Source organism: Ranitomeya variabilis, chromosome 6 (genome assembly GCF_051348905.1).
Source record: "Ranitomeya variabilis isolate aRanVar5 chromosome 6, aRanVar5.hap1, whole genome shotgun sequence".
Taxonomy (NCBI): domain Eukaryota; kingdom Metazoa; phylum Chordata; class Amphibia; order Anura; family Dendrobatidae; genus Ranitomeya; species Ranitomeya variabilis.
Window position 1 is genome coordinate 17,021,935 of NC_135237.1, and position 17,166 is coordinate 17,039,100.

Here is a 17,166-nt window from a genome sequence, read left to right on the forward strand (position 1 = left end):
CTGTCACACATACCGCTCTCTCCAGCGACCAACGATCAGGGGAACGACTTCGGCATCGTTGAAACTGTCTTCAACGATGCCGAAGTCCCCCTGCAGCACCCGGGTAAACATCGGGTTACTAAGTGCAGGGCCGCGCTTAGTAACCCGATGTTTACCCTGGTTACCAAAAAAACCAAACAGTACATACTCACCATCTGATGTCCGTCAGGTCCCTTGCCGTCTGCTTCCCGCTCTCACTGAGTGCCGCCGTACAGTGAGCAGAGCGCAGCGGTGACGTCACTGCTGTGCTCTGCTCTCACTGTACGGCGGCACTCAGTCAGAGCAGGAAGCGGACGGCAAGGGACCTGACGGACATCAGATGGTGAGTATGTACTGTTTGTTTTTTTTTACATTTACGCTGGTAACCAGGGTAAACATCGGGTTACTAAGCGCGGCCCTGCACTTAGTAACCCGATATTTACCCTGGTTACCAGTGAAGACATCGCTGAATCCATGTCACACACACCGATTCAGCGATGTCAGCAGGACCTCAACGACCAAAAAAAGGTCCAGGCCATTCCGACACGACCAGCGATCTCGCAGCAGGGGCCTGATCGCTGGTACGTGTCACACATAGCGAGATCGCTACTGAGGTCGCTGTTGCGTCACAAAACTTGTGACTCGGCAGCGATCTCGCTAGCGATCTCGCTATGTGTGACGGGGCCTTCAGTCGCCAGGAAAGTGGTGGGAAGAAGCCACTGGGACCAGCCTCATACTGGTCAGCCAAGTCATGCAGTTCCTGCACTTCTTTTCAGTGCTTTTTGTTTTCTTGAGCCGCCAGTGTTTTAAGTAGAAGAGTCGGCTCCAATAGCGCAGATGTGTCCCAGGAAGCATGAAGCACAGGGCTGAGAACTGCAGAGTTTGCTCAGTGGTGTGTACACTTTAGACACAACACCGAGCTCTCAATTACTGCACTTTCTGAAGGGCGTCAGAAAGCAAGAAAATAGGTCACGGACGGCCTGATAATACGTTTATCAAATGACAGCTGTTTTGTTTTCCTTATTCATATGGCTGTCTGGCTTCCTGCTATCTACTTGGTGCACACCCTGCACCGTCACATTACAGAATATAGACGCACCGTGCGCAGGGTCATTGGTGCTGAAGTTGGCACCATAAGACAACCCCTGTAAGGCTCCCGATTTCTTTTGAATCTGCCTTCGTTGTCTTGGCTCTCCTGGCTTTTTCCTGGCCTTTTTTTTTTGGCCTTTTTTAAAAGGATTGGCCATGTTGATTTTTATTAATGCTACATCCTTTTGTCTCCTCACAGATGCGTGCTCACCCCTTTCTTGCCCCTCTGGGGATATGGCTGCTGGCATGTAGGCATGCTTAATAAATTCTTAATGTTATCAAAACCAAGGGCCTCCTCCAGATACTGGCAGCAGAGGAGATTACCTGCTAATGGCTGAGGGCAGGAGGCACCATAGTCTTGTTGTGCAATAAACAGACCGCTGGGGTTTTCAATTTACTGACAACAAGGGAAGGGTCCGAACCAGGAATGGAAATAGTGGCCATTTCATAGCCTTATAGTAGATGGTTAAAAGGGTTTAGATATTCTGTATCTGTCGGGGGTAACTTTCTGTCACTTTTCTAATTTATAAACTTTTTTTTTTTTAAGCTGTAATTGAAGACATAAATGGTTTTGAAAATATATATATATACATTGCACTTTAATGACTTGCAGATTGGTAGGGGTCTCAGTACCTGGACCCCCGCAAATCTCTCAATAGGCCCTGTGAACACACACAGTGGAGTACAGATTTGATAGAAAGCATATGATACGAAGCGGTTTGTGTCCTCTCCTGAGCTGATGTCTCAGGGTGTCTAGTAAGGAGTTGGTGGGGGTCTCGAGACTAGAGATGAGTTAATTTTCTCAGGTTCCCTCTTATTCTTGAAGCTATAGCGCTAGCCACATAAGCTGCAGAGGGGACCCGGCTTCCTGGATTGCAGCGGCCGATTAGCTGATCAGCACCGCAGCTGCATGTATCGCGGCTGTCAGTTACAACACATGCATGAAGAGCCCAACAAACGGGCACATGCAGCTGCGGCGCCGATCAGCTGAACGGCCGGTGCGATCCAGGTACCCTGGTTCCCTCTGCAACTTATTCGGCAGAGCTATAGCTTCCCGAATAAGAGGGAACCCGAGAAAATTATCTCATCTCTATTCTAGACCACCTATCTGCAGGCAAATTGCTGCATGTGAAATATGAAAAAACATGCAGAACATTTAGTCTTTAAAGGCTTTGTCCATTTAAAATACAACCTACATCAATGCAGAACCCCACATAAAGGAAACTTGAGCGCTGTCCCCCTGCAGCGATGTGGGCGCCGCTGTGCCTGGAGAGTGACGTGACTTGTTGTATCACGTGCTGGCTGCTTCCAACAAGTCCCATCGCTGCTGGGAACTGCAGCACTGGTCACCATAGAACTCTACACTATATTGCAATAATAGAATATAACTTAATTCATATCAATAAAATATATCATAAACTTGCAAAGCATGAAAACATACAAACACCAAAGAGACACACAAGTTACAAAACAAAGACCACAGGGCAGTGCCTGCCCCAAACACTGAACCGCCCTAGCTACCGGCGGAGGTTGGCACCCTATATACATGTGCAATGGCGCCCCCGCTCATCGACGGCCCACCCTGCTGGCTCTACAAGGCCCTGGTTCATTATATATCTGTACACAAGTCCTCCACATCTGTCTTACTCTATCTTTGGATTTCTATTCCGAAGTCCTTCTTGGGCTATGTGCACACGTTCAGGAATGTCTGCAGAATTTTGCTGAACAAAATCTGACTTTTTCTGCAGGAAATCCGCATGCTTTTTTTTCCCTTTTTTTTTTTTTTTGCGGATTTTTCGCGTTTTTTTTTCCGGAGCTACCCAATGCAATAATATAGCGGCAAAACGTGAAAAATCGACAAAATTAATTTGGGGGGGAAAAACGCAGCATGTGCACAAATTGCGGAATGCACTGAAATGAAGGGATGCTTAATGTAAGCGTTTTTTTTAGAATATTTTTTCAGCCGAAAACGGACGAAAAAAAAAGTGAAATACTGTGAATACGTTTTGAAGGAGCTGCACCGCTGCAGACGGTGAGAATATTCTGAACTGAGTGAACTCTGATGTCCAGTAGTAGAAAATTAACACATCCTGTTACCTGATTCTCTGGCTGAATGTGTAACCGGACGTGATGGGGGATGTATAATCTGCAGTCACAATATACAGTTGAAACCAGAAGTTTCCATTCACTATATATAAAGACACATCTACATGTTTATCTCAATAACTGACATGAAATCGGAATAAACTTTTTTCCTGTTTTAGGCCAATGAGGATAACAGTTATTTGCCAAATGCAAGAATGAGAGAGAATGTTTTAAGGCATTTTTATTACTTACTGCAGTGTCAAAAGTTTCCATCCATTTCATTAGTATTTGGTACCATTGCCCTTACACTGAATGACTTGGGTTAGACGTTTGGGATCTCCTTCCACAAGCTTCTCACAATAGTTGGTTGGAAATTGTGCCGATTCCTCCTGACAAAACTGGTGTAACTGATCCAGGTCGGTAGGTCGCCTTGCTCGCACCGGCCTTTTCAGCTTTGCCCATAAATTTTCAGTAGGATTGAGATCAGGGCTCCAGAACATTGACTTTGTTATCCTGAGCCCCTTTGTTACCGTTTTGGCAGTCTGCTTCTGGTCATTTTCGGTTTGGAAGACCCATTTCTGCCCAAGCTTTATCTTCCCGGCTGAGGTCTTGAGATGTTGCTTAAGAATTCCCACATAATCTTCTTTTCTCATGATGCCATCTATTTTGTGAAGTGCACCAGTCCCTCCTGCAGCATATCAACCCCATAACATTATGCTGCCACCCTCATGTTTCACAGTGGGGATGGTGTTCTCAGGCTTCAAAGCTTCTCCCTTTTTCCTCCAAGCGCAATGATTGCCCATAAAGTTCCATTTTAGCTTCATCAGATCACAGGATGTCTCCAAAAATTAAGGTCTTTGTTCCTGTGTGCCTTTTGCATGCATTAATCTGACTTTGTTTCTTTTGGAGTAATGGCTTCTTCCTGGCAGAGTGGCCTTTCAGCCCATGTTGATACAGTGCTCGTTTCACTGTGGATATTGACAAAATCTTACAAGCTTCCACCATCATCTTCACAACGTCGTTTGCTTTTGTCCTTGGGTTGATGTGCACCTGTCGGACCAAAGCACGTTCATCTCGGAGACACAGAACCCGTCTCCTTCCTGAGTGGTATGATGGCTGGACATTCCCATCTTGTTTGTACAGATGAATGAGGCACCTTCAGGTATTATCTTGAAATGGTACACAAGGCTGAGCCAGGCTTGTGCAAGTCCACAATTCTCTTCCTGACATCTTGGCTGATTTCTTGAGACTTTCCCATGATGCTACACGAAGAAGCAGTGTGTTTCAGGTGTGCATTAAAATACATCCACAGGTGTGTCTAATTCAGATGTTGCCAAAAACCTATCAGAAGCTTCCAAACACATGACATCATCATATGGACATCCCATAATTGTTTTAAGGCGTAGTGTATGTAAACTTTTCACTTTGCAGTAAGTAATGAAAATACCTTATAACATTCTATCACTATTCTCTGGCATTTGGCAAATATTAATAATTATGGTAATCCTAGTCGACCTAAAACGGGAAAGGTTTATTCTGCTTTCATGTCAGATAGCGGATGGAAGCTTGTGGTTTCAGCTGTACATGTAGACCTGCAATGTCCTCGGTGCTCAGATCCCGGGCCGCCTGCATTATGTCCAGGTCTGCGCTGTGTGATAACACGGGTTCACTTCTTCCTTTATTGTGCTCAGTATAGATCGCACACCCTGTCCTTTTCTTTGTGGGTGATTAACCTGATGTAATCTGTAAGGAGATAACTGACATACAAGGGTCCATTCCCACATTCAGGGTTGGACACCAGTCTAGATATGGATTCTGTGCCAGTCACATCAAACCAATGACAATCAGTGAACCTGGCTGTAACCTCCGTTCACATGCACAGAAAGTGCGCAAGGAAAAAATAAACTGGGCCTGATCCTTACAGATCAGCGGTGGCCTTAGGCTATTTTCACAGTTTTTTTTTTTTTTTTTCTTCCAGGCAAAAGTGGCTGTACTTTTTTCCAGGACCAGCCATAGCAATGAGCGTTCAGTCATGCAGATTCTTTTTCCTGACTAAACTTGAACAGCGTTTCTGCAGCGTGTTGCTTCTTGCATAGGTTTTTTTTTTTTTTTTGCCTATTGAAAGAATAATTCAAAAAAAGCCATGGAACATTTGTGCGGCTTAATGCAGTGATTTTGTTGAATAAAACTAACTTTATTAACATGTGGTGTAGAAAAATCACACCTGAAATCTGCCTGAAAATCACTTCAGATGGCCGCGCTTTGTGCAGATCCGTTTTATTGCAGACAAAACCACTGCAAAAAACACCATGTGTGAACAATCACCTAGTCACACTCGCATGATCTAAGCCACAGAACCAGATTATTAATGGGAAGATCCACGATAAAAGGCCACAATGAGTCCCCCCCCCAATGATGACAGAAGCTTGTTCTGAGCGGCTAATCAGATCCCAAGTGATCGGATACCGGATTATCCACAAACCTTCTGTACACATTAGTCACTGCCAGTACAATTGCTTCGCCAGCCGCTTCCTCCCCCGACTTTCCCATATACCGAGTGCTTGGCCAAGCGTTCCCGTGTCCCCTGAGGGGGCAGCTGCCGATTCAGCAGGCAGGATCCCTCTCTCCCCCCCGACACTTTTTCCGGAGCCCGTCCTACACATTAGACTGATATCGACTGAATTTGGTACTAATGATGTAACCTGAAGACCCCATACATATTCGACTAAAGCCCTTTAAACTCTCTGTAATAGTTCTGTCACGTCGCCAAAAAAAAAGGTGACATCTGAAGGGGTTGCTAAAAATTGGTCCCTCGCCAATCACTGATGATTTGTTGTTAATATTTGTCCTTCAGTGTTGAAAACCAGCATGGTTCTAGGTTAGCGGGGACTTCTGAGACCCTCGCTAGTCACCAGAATGGGGGCACCTTTGTAGAGGTCCCGTTACGGATGAGTGGAGGGCAGGTGGTTTTCTTCCGATGCTTTCTGACCAGGCCCAGAGTTGTGGTCAGTAATGGAGTCATGCGCCAGGATTCGTTCTGGCAGTGCTGGGGTCCATCTTTTTACGCTGTGAATTGTGCAGGTTACACCGTATCCTGTTCTTGTCGCTCCTTCCAGGAAATGGAGCTCTGTGCTGTAATTTCACCCTTTGCACCGCGCCGGCGTATTACTTTCCTGAACCGCTGTGACTTCTGTGCCTTGTCCTACACAGTTAATGACCCTTCAGAGTGGCAGTCCTGACTTTGGGGAGCTCTTGTGTTTTCTAGACTGGGTCTAAATCGCCGTATATTGGGGTGAAACACTTTTAAAAATGAACATTTATGTAACCCAAACTCTTCCTCCGTTTTATGTAATGACCTGCTTGTTCCCGCAGTGTTTGTGCAGCATCTCGGCTCCTAGACATAATATTCTAACCTGACGCTTCTCTGCAGGTGTCCTCGCCGGGCAGAGTGGAGGTGGGCGATGGAGCGGGCGGCTATTATCTGCCGGTGGACATGGTTACAAGCTCAGGTTTCCGACCTAGAGTTTCGGATAAGGCAACAGACGGAGATCTACAAGCAAATCCGATGTACGAAGGTAAAGACATGCATTGCAAAGATGCCACCTGCTAGGAGTTGTCAAACTGTAATATGCCATCAGATAAAAAGCCAGCCTGTCTGCAAAGACCTAAAATTATCTGCTGGAATTGTAAAATATCTCCACCCTTTAAAGGGATTGTATAGATTAGAAAACGATTGGTGCGTTCTTGTAGAATAGTGCCACACTTGTCTTCAGGTTGTCGGGGGTATTGCATCAGCCATGGACTTGTAATCCCTGTCGGGCCTGTATGCTGCTGGGTGGATGTGTCCTTTGTTGGCTGATCATTTAGGTAACGTGCACAGTTTCTCCTGGACATTTGTCCCGTCTACATGAGCTTTGCACACAGGTTGGCATCTTGCCTAATGCAGTCACTAGGTGAAATGCAGTCATCCAGGGACGCAGGGGAGGATCTCTACAGTTTAGGCTCTAAATAAAGCTGGACATGGATATTATTCTACTGCAGCCAAGGAGTCAACACTGTGAGGCCCACAGGAGAATGTGTGACTGCCTGTGTGTGACTTCCCACTGCCTGCTGTGTGTATGTCCACATGGGGACCCCATCCACCAGCCAGAAAGAAAAGCAGCTTTCTATGACCTGTCTTGTCTCTATCCATACGACACAGGGCTGTATACATAAAGGAGTCTTCATAAGAACACTTGTTCCCAATCCTTAGCCTGAGTAACGTCGCTAATGAACGCACACAACTTAAGGCTACTTTCACACATCAGGTTTTTTGTTTCAGGCACAATCCGGCAATTTTTGTAAAAGAACAGATGTTTGGGTTTTTTTTACGCCGGATCCGTTTTTTTCCCATAGAGTTGTATTAGTGCCGGATTGTGCCTGATGGCCAGACGTTTCATCCGTTTCTTTCCGGATCCGTCCAAGTAGTCGTTTCCGGCGGACGGAGAAAACGTCCACTGTGATGTTTTTTGTCCGGTGGAAAAAAAAACGCACAGTGACGGAATCAGCCAAAAACGCTTGAAACGGAGGTGTGACACAATCAATCTGGCACCCGGATCTGGTTTTCAAAGCATTTTCCATACAAATCATGTCTCTCTCCCTGTCCCTAAAAAAACGGATCCGGCGCATCAGTTTTTCACAATTTACAACAGATCTGTTTTTTAAAAAATTAGCCGGATTTAGCCTGAAAACAAAAAACTGATGTGTGAAACTAGCCTAAGTTTGTTACAGGACTGGATCTTTTATGTGCGCTGTTAATCGGTCAACAGTAGCTCATGTAAGCCGTGTCATTGTATGGTTTATTAAACGGAGAATTAGGGACGTCTTCTATCGAGACTTTTATGTTACATTAGTTAGTTATGCCATAAATGTCCCTTAGATGTGGGATCCACATGGATCTCTAGAATACAAGTCCTTCGATACCCAGTCTGACCGTTGTCTGAACAATGAGTGGAAAGGTGGCGGTGTGTGTTTTCCATCTCCATTCATTTCTATGGGACTTTCACACACCACCAAGAGCATATGTGCTATTCTGCACTCAGAACTCCTATAGAACTCCATTTACTACAACCTTTCCACTGGCTGGTGGCCGTATGCTGGACCTAGCGGGGGAACAGAAGGTGCCGGTCCCAGAGTTAAGAACTATTGATTTGCCATAAGTTTCTTCAGTGAGACAATAACTTTAATATAATTATTTGGTCCTTCTGGCCTTTTTGGTTCATTTTAATGAATTTCTTTCCATAAGGTGAAAGCCACAATGCAAGTCTGCTATTGATGTGGCTATATATTTACATAGAAATCTGACTGTGGTGGACGCACGGCCGTGAATTGTATCCTGCAGATCAGTGCACCATGTGTTGTGTTTGTGAGAACTGCAGCGTGATACAACCATTAATTCATCCAGAGGTTCCAGCCTGGAGAAGGTGAAATGATCGAGGCCTCTGGTGTTGGCTGAGCAGCGGTTGTCGCACAGTTTGGGTTTTTTTTTCTGATAATAGCCGTGTTTTTTCCCCAGAAATGAAGCAGCGTGTGGTTTTTGGATATTGTACGCACTGCCTTACATAAAGTAGTACGTTGTGTGGCATTTGGTAAGACATTCAGCAGCATCTGATAGTGTGGAGTATGTAATTCTGCCCCAATGTGCTACGTGGATGCAGATATATGGATTATAATATTTTCAGGCCTAGGCACAGAGGATGCCTTTGCTGATTTTTGCCTTCATTGGTTATCTGTATTGTCGTTCAACAGCACATAGACTATTCTAGTTCAAATGAAAAATTTGTACCAATAATGTTCATCCACGATCGATAGGATAAGGGATAAGTTATTAATGGCTGGGGTCCGATTGCTGGGACCTGCTGGATCATTAGACCGGGGCCTCTGCACATCTGTCTGAATGTAGGTTGAACATTGTGCACCTCTGCCTCATTCATTCTCTATGGGACTGCCGTAGATGGCAAGTACTGAGCTCAGCAATTATCAGTCCTACAGAGAATGAATGGAGTCGGCTAAATGTTCCCAATCTTCACACAAATATGAGCACTGCAGAGCTCTACGACAGCGGTCAGCAAATGATCCCCTAACCATAATGGATAACTTAAAGGGGTAGTTCTGGCTTGGGCTGAAAGTCTGCAGACTTCTGAATCCTGACAGTGTGGCTGTAATAGACGTGCTCGCTCAAACCGGCAATACTAGGGAGACCTGACAGACTGGCTGCAGACTTTCATCTCTGGTCTAGACACAGTCTATACTACAGCCTCTATGCAATTAATTTACTTTAATTTGTTGTTGCTATAGTTCTGCTGTGTCCCAGCACTAATCCCACTCTGCCAGTCCTTTATCATGGGCCCTTTATCATGGGCTGGTGCGCTCCCTGCAATTTTGATGGTCTGTAGGGTGTGCAGTCATCCCTTCTGAGGAAGCCTCTGTAGTTTATAGACCAGAATAGTAGTTTCTTAGTGCATATAATTAAAAGATAACAATTATCAGATGCTCTTGTGAGCCTAATCTGCCCAGCATGCCTCAGTGCACAGGAGACTTCCTGTCTCCATACTGGGAGCATAGCCCATGAGGGGGGCGGCTTCCTGACCACGTGCTCTCACCCTGACCCTGCTGCTGTGATGTGGGTACAGGTAAAGGTTAGGAGTGTGGGGGTCTCTACTACTAAGAGTGCAGAGCCCCTGATGATGGAGGAGCCTCCTCATTTTAGGGCTGGTTAACCCCTTACAGGCAGGCTTCTAGCCTGAAAAATGTACTGAGATCCTAGAAAGAAAAGTTCTATCCATTTCCTCCCCAGATAACATTGCAGAGGTGGCACATCGATCCTGTAAGCTTTTTTATACTTCTATTTTATGGCCGTCTGTGCCCAATTTATTAAAGTAAATCCTTATTAAAAAGAAAAAAAAAAAAAATTTGATTCAATATTCAATTTAATAGTGATAGTGTAGAATGTAAGCCTGCAAGGTCCTCTCCCCTCTGTATCAGCCTGTTGTTGTTAGTCTGTTTACTGTAATTTGGATGTAACCCCTTCTCATGTACAGCACCATGGAATCAATGGTGCTATATAAATATATATGAAAAGCGGAAAGGCTCGTAGAAAAGATCGGTTGCACTTCCTAAAGTTTTAACAATTTAAGTGTTGAGTAACACAAAAAGCATCTGCGCTGGGGAAGGGGGAGGGATGGTTAGGTGCTTGTCACTTGTCACCTCTAAGGGGGGGGGGTTAGGGGCTCGCCTCTACGGGGGGGGGGGGGGGGGGGGGGGGGTTAAAGGCTCGACGACTCTACAGTGGGGGGTAGGTTAGGGGCTCGTCTCCTCTACAGCTCGGGTTGGAGTTTTAGGGGCTCGCCGCCCCTACAGCGGAGCGGGGGGGGGGGTTGGGGGAATGGTTAGGGGCTCGTCACCTCTACGTGGGGGGGTTAGGGGCTCGCCACTTCTACAGCGGGGAGGAGGTTAGGGGCTCGTCTCCTCTACAGCGGGGGGGGGGGGGGGAGGTTAGGGGCTCGCCGCCTCTACAGAGGGGGGGGGGGAAGGTTAGGGGCTTGTCTCCTCTACAGCGGAGGGGTGGGGGGAGTTTAGGGGCTCGCCGCCTCTACAGAGGGGGAGGAATGGTTAGGGGCTCCTCAGACTAGAAAGACTATAGCCATTGCTTGGCAAATAATGCCCCCCTAATAGAAAAGGTACTAGGAGGCCTAAACAGTACTATCCTGGTGGGAAAAAAGGTCTATATAAAGAGGGTGAACACGGCTAAATTTGGGAAATGGTGTGTGTGTGGAGGGGGTTGTTTAAAGGTTCAATTATGGTGTCTAATGAGTTGGCTCAAAACAATAGAGCGGATAGAGGGTAGTGTATGGGATGTGCAGTTCATGATACTGTTGGCATTTGTACATGAAGGAGGGCCAACAGTCTAATGCAAAATCAGATGGATAAGGGGAAAAGGTGGGGTTCTGATGGGGAGAGAGATTTGAAAATCTGGAAATGTGGTGTCTTATTATATGCAATATATTCGGCATCCGTCAGTCTAAGATCTTTCTTGTTAAAGTTCACCTGTCAGCAGTTTTAGCCGATATAAGATACGGCCATCACCTTTCAGTCCTGATATACAACATTCTATAATACTGTATATCTGCCCCCAACCCGACCTGGAAGAACTGAAAATTAAGTTTTATTATATTCACCTACGGGGCGGTCCGGTCCGATGGTCTTCGCTGGTCTTGGCCCGGTGCCTCCCATCTTATGATGGCCGCCATCCTGCTTGCTTTGTGTGGATGACGTGACCCTGCATCATCCACACAGGCTCCCCGGTATCACGCTCCTGCACAGGCGGACTTATCTGCCCCATTGTAGTGCGCAGGTGCCGGAAAAGGTCAAAGAGCCCAGCCAGAGCGAAGACCACCGGACCGCCCCGCAGGTGAGTATAATAAAACTTCTTTTTCAGTTCTTCCAGGTCGGCTTGGGGGCAGATATACGGCATTACAGAAGGTGATGGCTGTATCTTATATCGGCTAAAACTGCTGACAAATTCCCTTTTTAAACAAATATTTTTTGAAAAAATAAAAATAACGCAAAAAAAGCTAGAGGAGATAAAAACATTTATAGGCCATGTTCACACGTTCCTGATTTCCCTGCTGTTTTTCTGCACTAAAAACCGCAGCTCTTGGCAGAAAATGCAGGTGCGTTTTTTGATGCGGTTTTTAGTGCGGTTTTTTATGCAGTTTTCTCTGCAGATTGTCTGTGTTTGACACAAATAAAGCTTTAACTGCAGTGGGAAAAAAAAAAAAAAAAGAAATGATGTAATTTTCTTGTCCAACCCTTTTCTTCTTCCATCCTCCATTTTGGGACTAAACACCAAAATGAGTGGACGTGTTTTGAATGACAGCGCTCCGCAGTGCTGAGCGTAGGCCAGATCACAGCCCGCGGATCCAGCTCTATCCAGCTATTTAAGTGCCACGTATTTAAGTGCCACGTGCCACGTGTTTCGGTGCCACGTGTTTCGGTGCCACGTGTTTCGGTGCCACGTGTTTCGGTGCCACGTGTTTCGGTGCCACGCGTTTCGGTGCCACGCGTTTCGGTGCCACGCGTTTCGGCTATTGTAAGGTGGCATTAATCCCGGTTAATAATGGAGAGGCGTCAATAAGACGCCTATCCATTATTAATGCTATTAAAATGATGAAAAAAAAATATAGGCCCCCCCCAAAAAAAAAAAAAAAAATGACATAGGGTCCCCCTATATTTTTAGGCCAGAAAGGCTAGGCAGACTGCTGCGGGCCAATATTTGTGGCCTGGGAAGGGGTTAAAATACCCATGGCTGTTCCCAGGCCATGAATATGAAGCCCACAGCTGTCTGCGTAGCCTTTCTGGCTCAGAAATAAAGGGAGAGCCCCCCCCAAAAAAGTGTTGGGGTCCCCCTATATTTTTAGGCCAGAAAGGCTATGCAGACAGCCGTGGGCTTAAATTCATAGCCTAGGAAAGGGGCCATGGATATTTGCCCCCCCATCCCCGACCCCCCCCCCCCCCCCCCCCCGGGCTACAAATATAAGCCCGCAGCCGCCCCAGAAAAGGCGCATCAAAATGATGTGCCAATTCCGGCACTTAGCCCCTCTCTTCCCACTCCCTGTAGCGGTGGGATATGGGGTAATGAGGGGTTAATGCCACCTTGCTATTGTAAGGTGGCATTAAGCCCGGTTAATAATGGAGAGGCGTCAATAAGATGCCTATCCATTATTAATCCAATGAAAGGGTTAAAAAGAAAAAACACAAACACTAGAAAAAAAATATTTTAATGAAATAAAGACACCCACTTTTTGACCATATTTTATTGTACGCTCAATCCGTCCTGAAGACCCTCGACCTGAAAAAGACGCAAAATAAAAAAACAAATTCATACTCCCTGGCCCTGTCCGCAGAAATCCATCGAGGGTCCCACGAAGATCTTCCATGGAGAACAGACACATCCAGAGATATGTCTGCTCTCCACGGCTGCAGCAACACACTGACAGGAGCCATAGTTCCTGTCGGTGTGTCACTGCGCATGCGCGAGCGAGTTTACCGGCGGTCATTGACCCCGGCACTCTCGCTTAACGGCAGTGCTGCGTGGGAAAGTTCAACGCAGCTGTACTGCCGTTAACCGAGACGCCGGAGCCATTGAACGCCGGAACAGTACGTGATACACTGCTAGGAGCTTCGCTCCTGGCAGTGTATCGCCGGAGAGCAGCCGATCGGCGTGGGACACTCGTTTTATGGATTCTGCGGACAGGGAGTATGGATTTGATTTTTTATTTTGGGATTTTTTCTAGGGGATCGAGGGCTTCGCCTACCAGTGTGCTGTTGGTGAGTATATACTCTGTGTTATATGTTGTATGTACTGTGTGTCATGTATGTGTATTGTGTGTGTTTTGAGTAACTTTACAACTGTGCTAAGTCGCCGGACACAGGGACAACTCTCCCATCCTAATACCGGATGGGAGTAGTAGTCCCATACGGCGACTTAGCACAATGGTGGCACTAGCGTCGCATGGGGAGACTGTTATGACCCCAATGGCGAGGGTCTCAGAGGAACAAGTAAGTCTGCGAAGTACAAAAATCCAGCTCATAGGGCAGTGGTAACTGGGTTGACCATATATCTACTCCTAACGCCAACACTAGAAGTAGCCGGGGAACATGCCTACGTAGGTCGCTAGATGTCTCGCGCCAGCCGGAGGACTAACTACCCCTAGAAGAGGAAAACAAAGACCTCTCTTGCCTCCAGATAATAGACCCCAAAAGTTGGATACAAGCCCCCCACAAATAATAACGGTGAGGTAAGAGGAAATGACAAACACAGAGATGAACTAGGTTTAGCAAAGAGAGGCCCACTTACTAATAGCAGAATGTAGTAAGATAACTTATATGGTCAACGAAAACCCTATCAAAATTCCACACTGGAAATTCAAGAACCCCCGAACCGTCTAACGGCCCGGGGGGAGAACTCCAGCCTCCCTAGAGCTTCCAGCAAGGTTAGGATACAGATTATGTACAAGCTGGACAAAAATGCAAACAAAAACAAATAGCAAAAAGCAAGAAAGCAGACTTAGCTTAATCTAGCAGGAACCAGGATCAGTAGACAAGAGCACAACAGATTAGCTCTGATTACAACGTTGCCAGGCATTGAACTGAAGGTCCAGGGAGCTTATATAGCAACACCCCTGAACTAACGGCCCAGGTGAGCATACAAGGGATGACTGACATACCCAGAGTCAAATCACTAGTAACCACTAGAGGGAGCCAAAAAGCAAATTCACAACAGGACACACACACACACACACACACACACACACACACACACACACACACACACACACACACACACACACACACACACACACACCAACCAAATCTATCAAACGGCCGACATCGATCCCCATGCGACGGTATGCCTCCATGTCTCTTCGGGATACAGGAACACACTCCGCCCACGAACTTCCTCCCGCTTCCCCGCACTTCCTGCTGCAGCGGTTTCTCCACCCATAACCGCAATAAAACCCGCAGATATATTTTTGATCTGCGGGTTTGACCTCACAATGGAGGTCTATGGGTGTAGAACCGCTGCAGTTCCGCACAAAGAAGTGACATGGTCCTTCTTTTTTACCGCAGCTATTCAGCGCGGCTTTTTTAGTGAATTTCAGCATCATGTGCACAGCGCTTCCTGTTTTCCATAGGGTTACATTGTACTGTACCCTGCATGGAAAACAGCTGCGGTTCCGCAGTAAAAAACGCATTGTGTGAACATGGCCATAAAGTTGCATGTAAAACCTGTTTCCTGGCCAGAAATTGGCACTGGGATACAACCCGTACATCAAGAGAATATGGCATAAGAATTATATTAATGGACGGCACCCCTGAACCTGAATGTGATGTCACGCTGGTATTCGGGAGAGAGGAAAGTTGCCGTGCATTACTCTTTACTTTCTGTCAACTGTTTTGTTTTGTTTTTTTCTGCATTTGGTGGTTTTCCTTCCCAGGGCTGTGTCTGTTCTTGTGGAGCTTCTGCTCATGCGCCATTGATTGTGGTTTTGGCCGAAACCGAAAATATAGAGAAATTTCTGTAATAAACGGTGATGCTGAGTGAACCTCCCCAATCTGATAGTAATCGATGATGTGTGGGATTACATTTTTCTTTGTGTGACACGAACTGTTAGTAACTAAGGCTGAGAATGAGGTGCAGTGACGTTCTGTCCTGCTGTAGACCACGGCCCGGTTACACGCATTACTGAAATGATGGCAGACTGTGTGACGCGATGTCATCTTGTTCCAGGGAAGTGTTTTGCTCGGGGACTGTCCGCAGAGTGAAGACATAACGCCGCACCAGCCGTCAGGACCTTCAGCAGTGCTGAATACCAGAGGCAGCCGGTTGCCTTTTTCCTCGTGTTCCCCATCTGTCAGTAAAGCCCCATCTGGAGACAGTCTATGTGAAGCCTCGTCTGGCATCCCCACCCCGCAAACTGCAGACGAACAGGTTAGTGCTTTGGATCACTGATGGGAAGGTTTACAGATAATTTGTATATGAGAATGAATATTCAGGGTATGACTGGCTGCATAATGCAACTGACGGTGGCTGAACTAGAGTCCTATGGTGCAAACTTTGGACCTGGCCTCCACCAGCAGTCTACGATTCTGGACATGTCCTTTAATAATGTCCCTCCGTCAATGTCTCCCTTAAAATGTCCTCCGTTCTGGCCCCATTGTCTGTTTAATGGTCCACGTTAACAAAATTAGCAAATTTTTAAAAATGAGAATGGGCAGATAGTGTTTGTAAGCAAAAATAAAAATGTAATCCATTAAATGGTCGAGTTACTTGATATTTATGCACTTGTTTTCTTCCCTCCTTCCAATAGGCAGTTTTCTGTTTTTCTATATGTAAGGGGGATGTTGGCTGCTTTAAAAATGTTGTCAAAGGGGTTGTCCACAACTGACAGTCCCTTCGCGATCACGGTTTTCCACCTTATATAAAAAAAATAAAAACTATATATTCCATGTTGTACCAGTGGTGTTGGCACGGACTCTCCCGGGGTTCACTTGACATTGTCACTCGAGCCCAAGTCAGCTGCTGCTTCACTCTCCTCCTACAAATGTAACCGAGGAAGTCCGAGCTGCGGCTCCTCACTAAGCATCGGCAGCTCCAACATTTACATGCTGCGGACAGTGGTAGACGGCAGCGTCCAGATCTCCGCTGTGGCTGTTACACAGATGCTGGATATTTAATTTAGCTGGCATCTGCCACCTGTGGAGCAGTCTCGGCTCCTCACATCCCAACATCGTGTTAGGGGGTTAAATACACTAAAACTCGAATAAAATGTGTTAGATTTACCTTGTAACTGCAAAGCTGATAAAATAAGTTGAAAGACTGAACGCATGCAGAGCAAGTCGTTTTGTTACTGCTTTGCATATGTTCATTCTTTTGGGTATTTCTTTTTTTGTCTTTTTCATGCCTGTTGCAGGCGAAATCTCTGAAAAAGATGTGGTGTGCACCTACCCCAAGGGTCGTGGGTTTTAAAAAATGTAAAAACAGAATTGTTGACGCACTAAAGTTTTTGGTTTTGTCCACTAGAATATAGGAAGAAAAAATAATTTATTTGGTATGAGTGCACCGACCTGGAGAATCTGGGTGCTACTTCCTTAACCTCCTAATCACTGTAAAACGAAAACTCAGAAAACATGGATTTTTCTCTGATCGCCCATGACGGCACCACGGAGAGAGGGGATCCGCCCACCAAGGACAGGAAACCTACGGATAAAAAGGCGGTACCACTCTCCCGCATCAGTTGGTTTCCTGTCCTTGATGGGAGACCTATGGACTTACCAGATCGACGTGGGAATTCCGGGGCCATCTAGTCCGGTTCAGGCAGCTGGGGTCCCTCTGCCTCGGCTAAGGTGGTGACCCGAAGCGCCACCGCGAAG

The 17,166-nt window shown here is 46.3% G+C and overlaps 1 protein-coding gene across 1 annotated transcript in view; it reads left to right on the top strand.

Annotated features, from left to right (window-relative positions):
* Positions 1-17,166, top strand: part of LOC143781374 (KAT8 regulatory NSL complex subunit 1-like) — a 72,817-nt gene that overhangs the window by 17,987 nt on the left and 37,664 nt on the right. The window contains exons 2-3 of the mRNA XM_077267959.1: positions 6,623-6,767; positions 15,524-15,724. Coding sequence (XP_077124074.1) covers positions 6,623-6,767; positions 15,524-15,724 — 346 coding nt within the window. The remainder of the gene's footprint in view (positions 1-6,622; positions 6,768-15,523; positions 15,725-17,166) is intronic.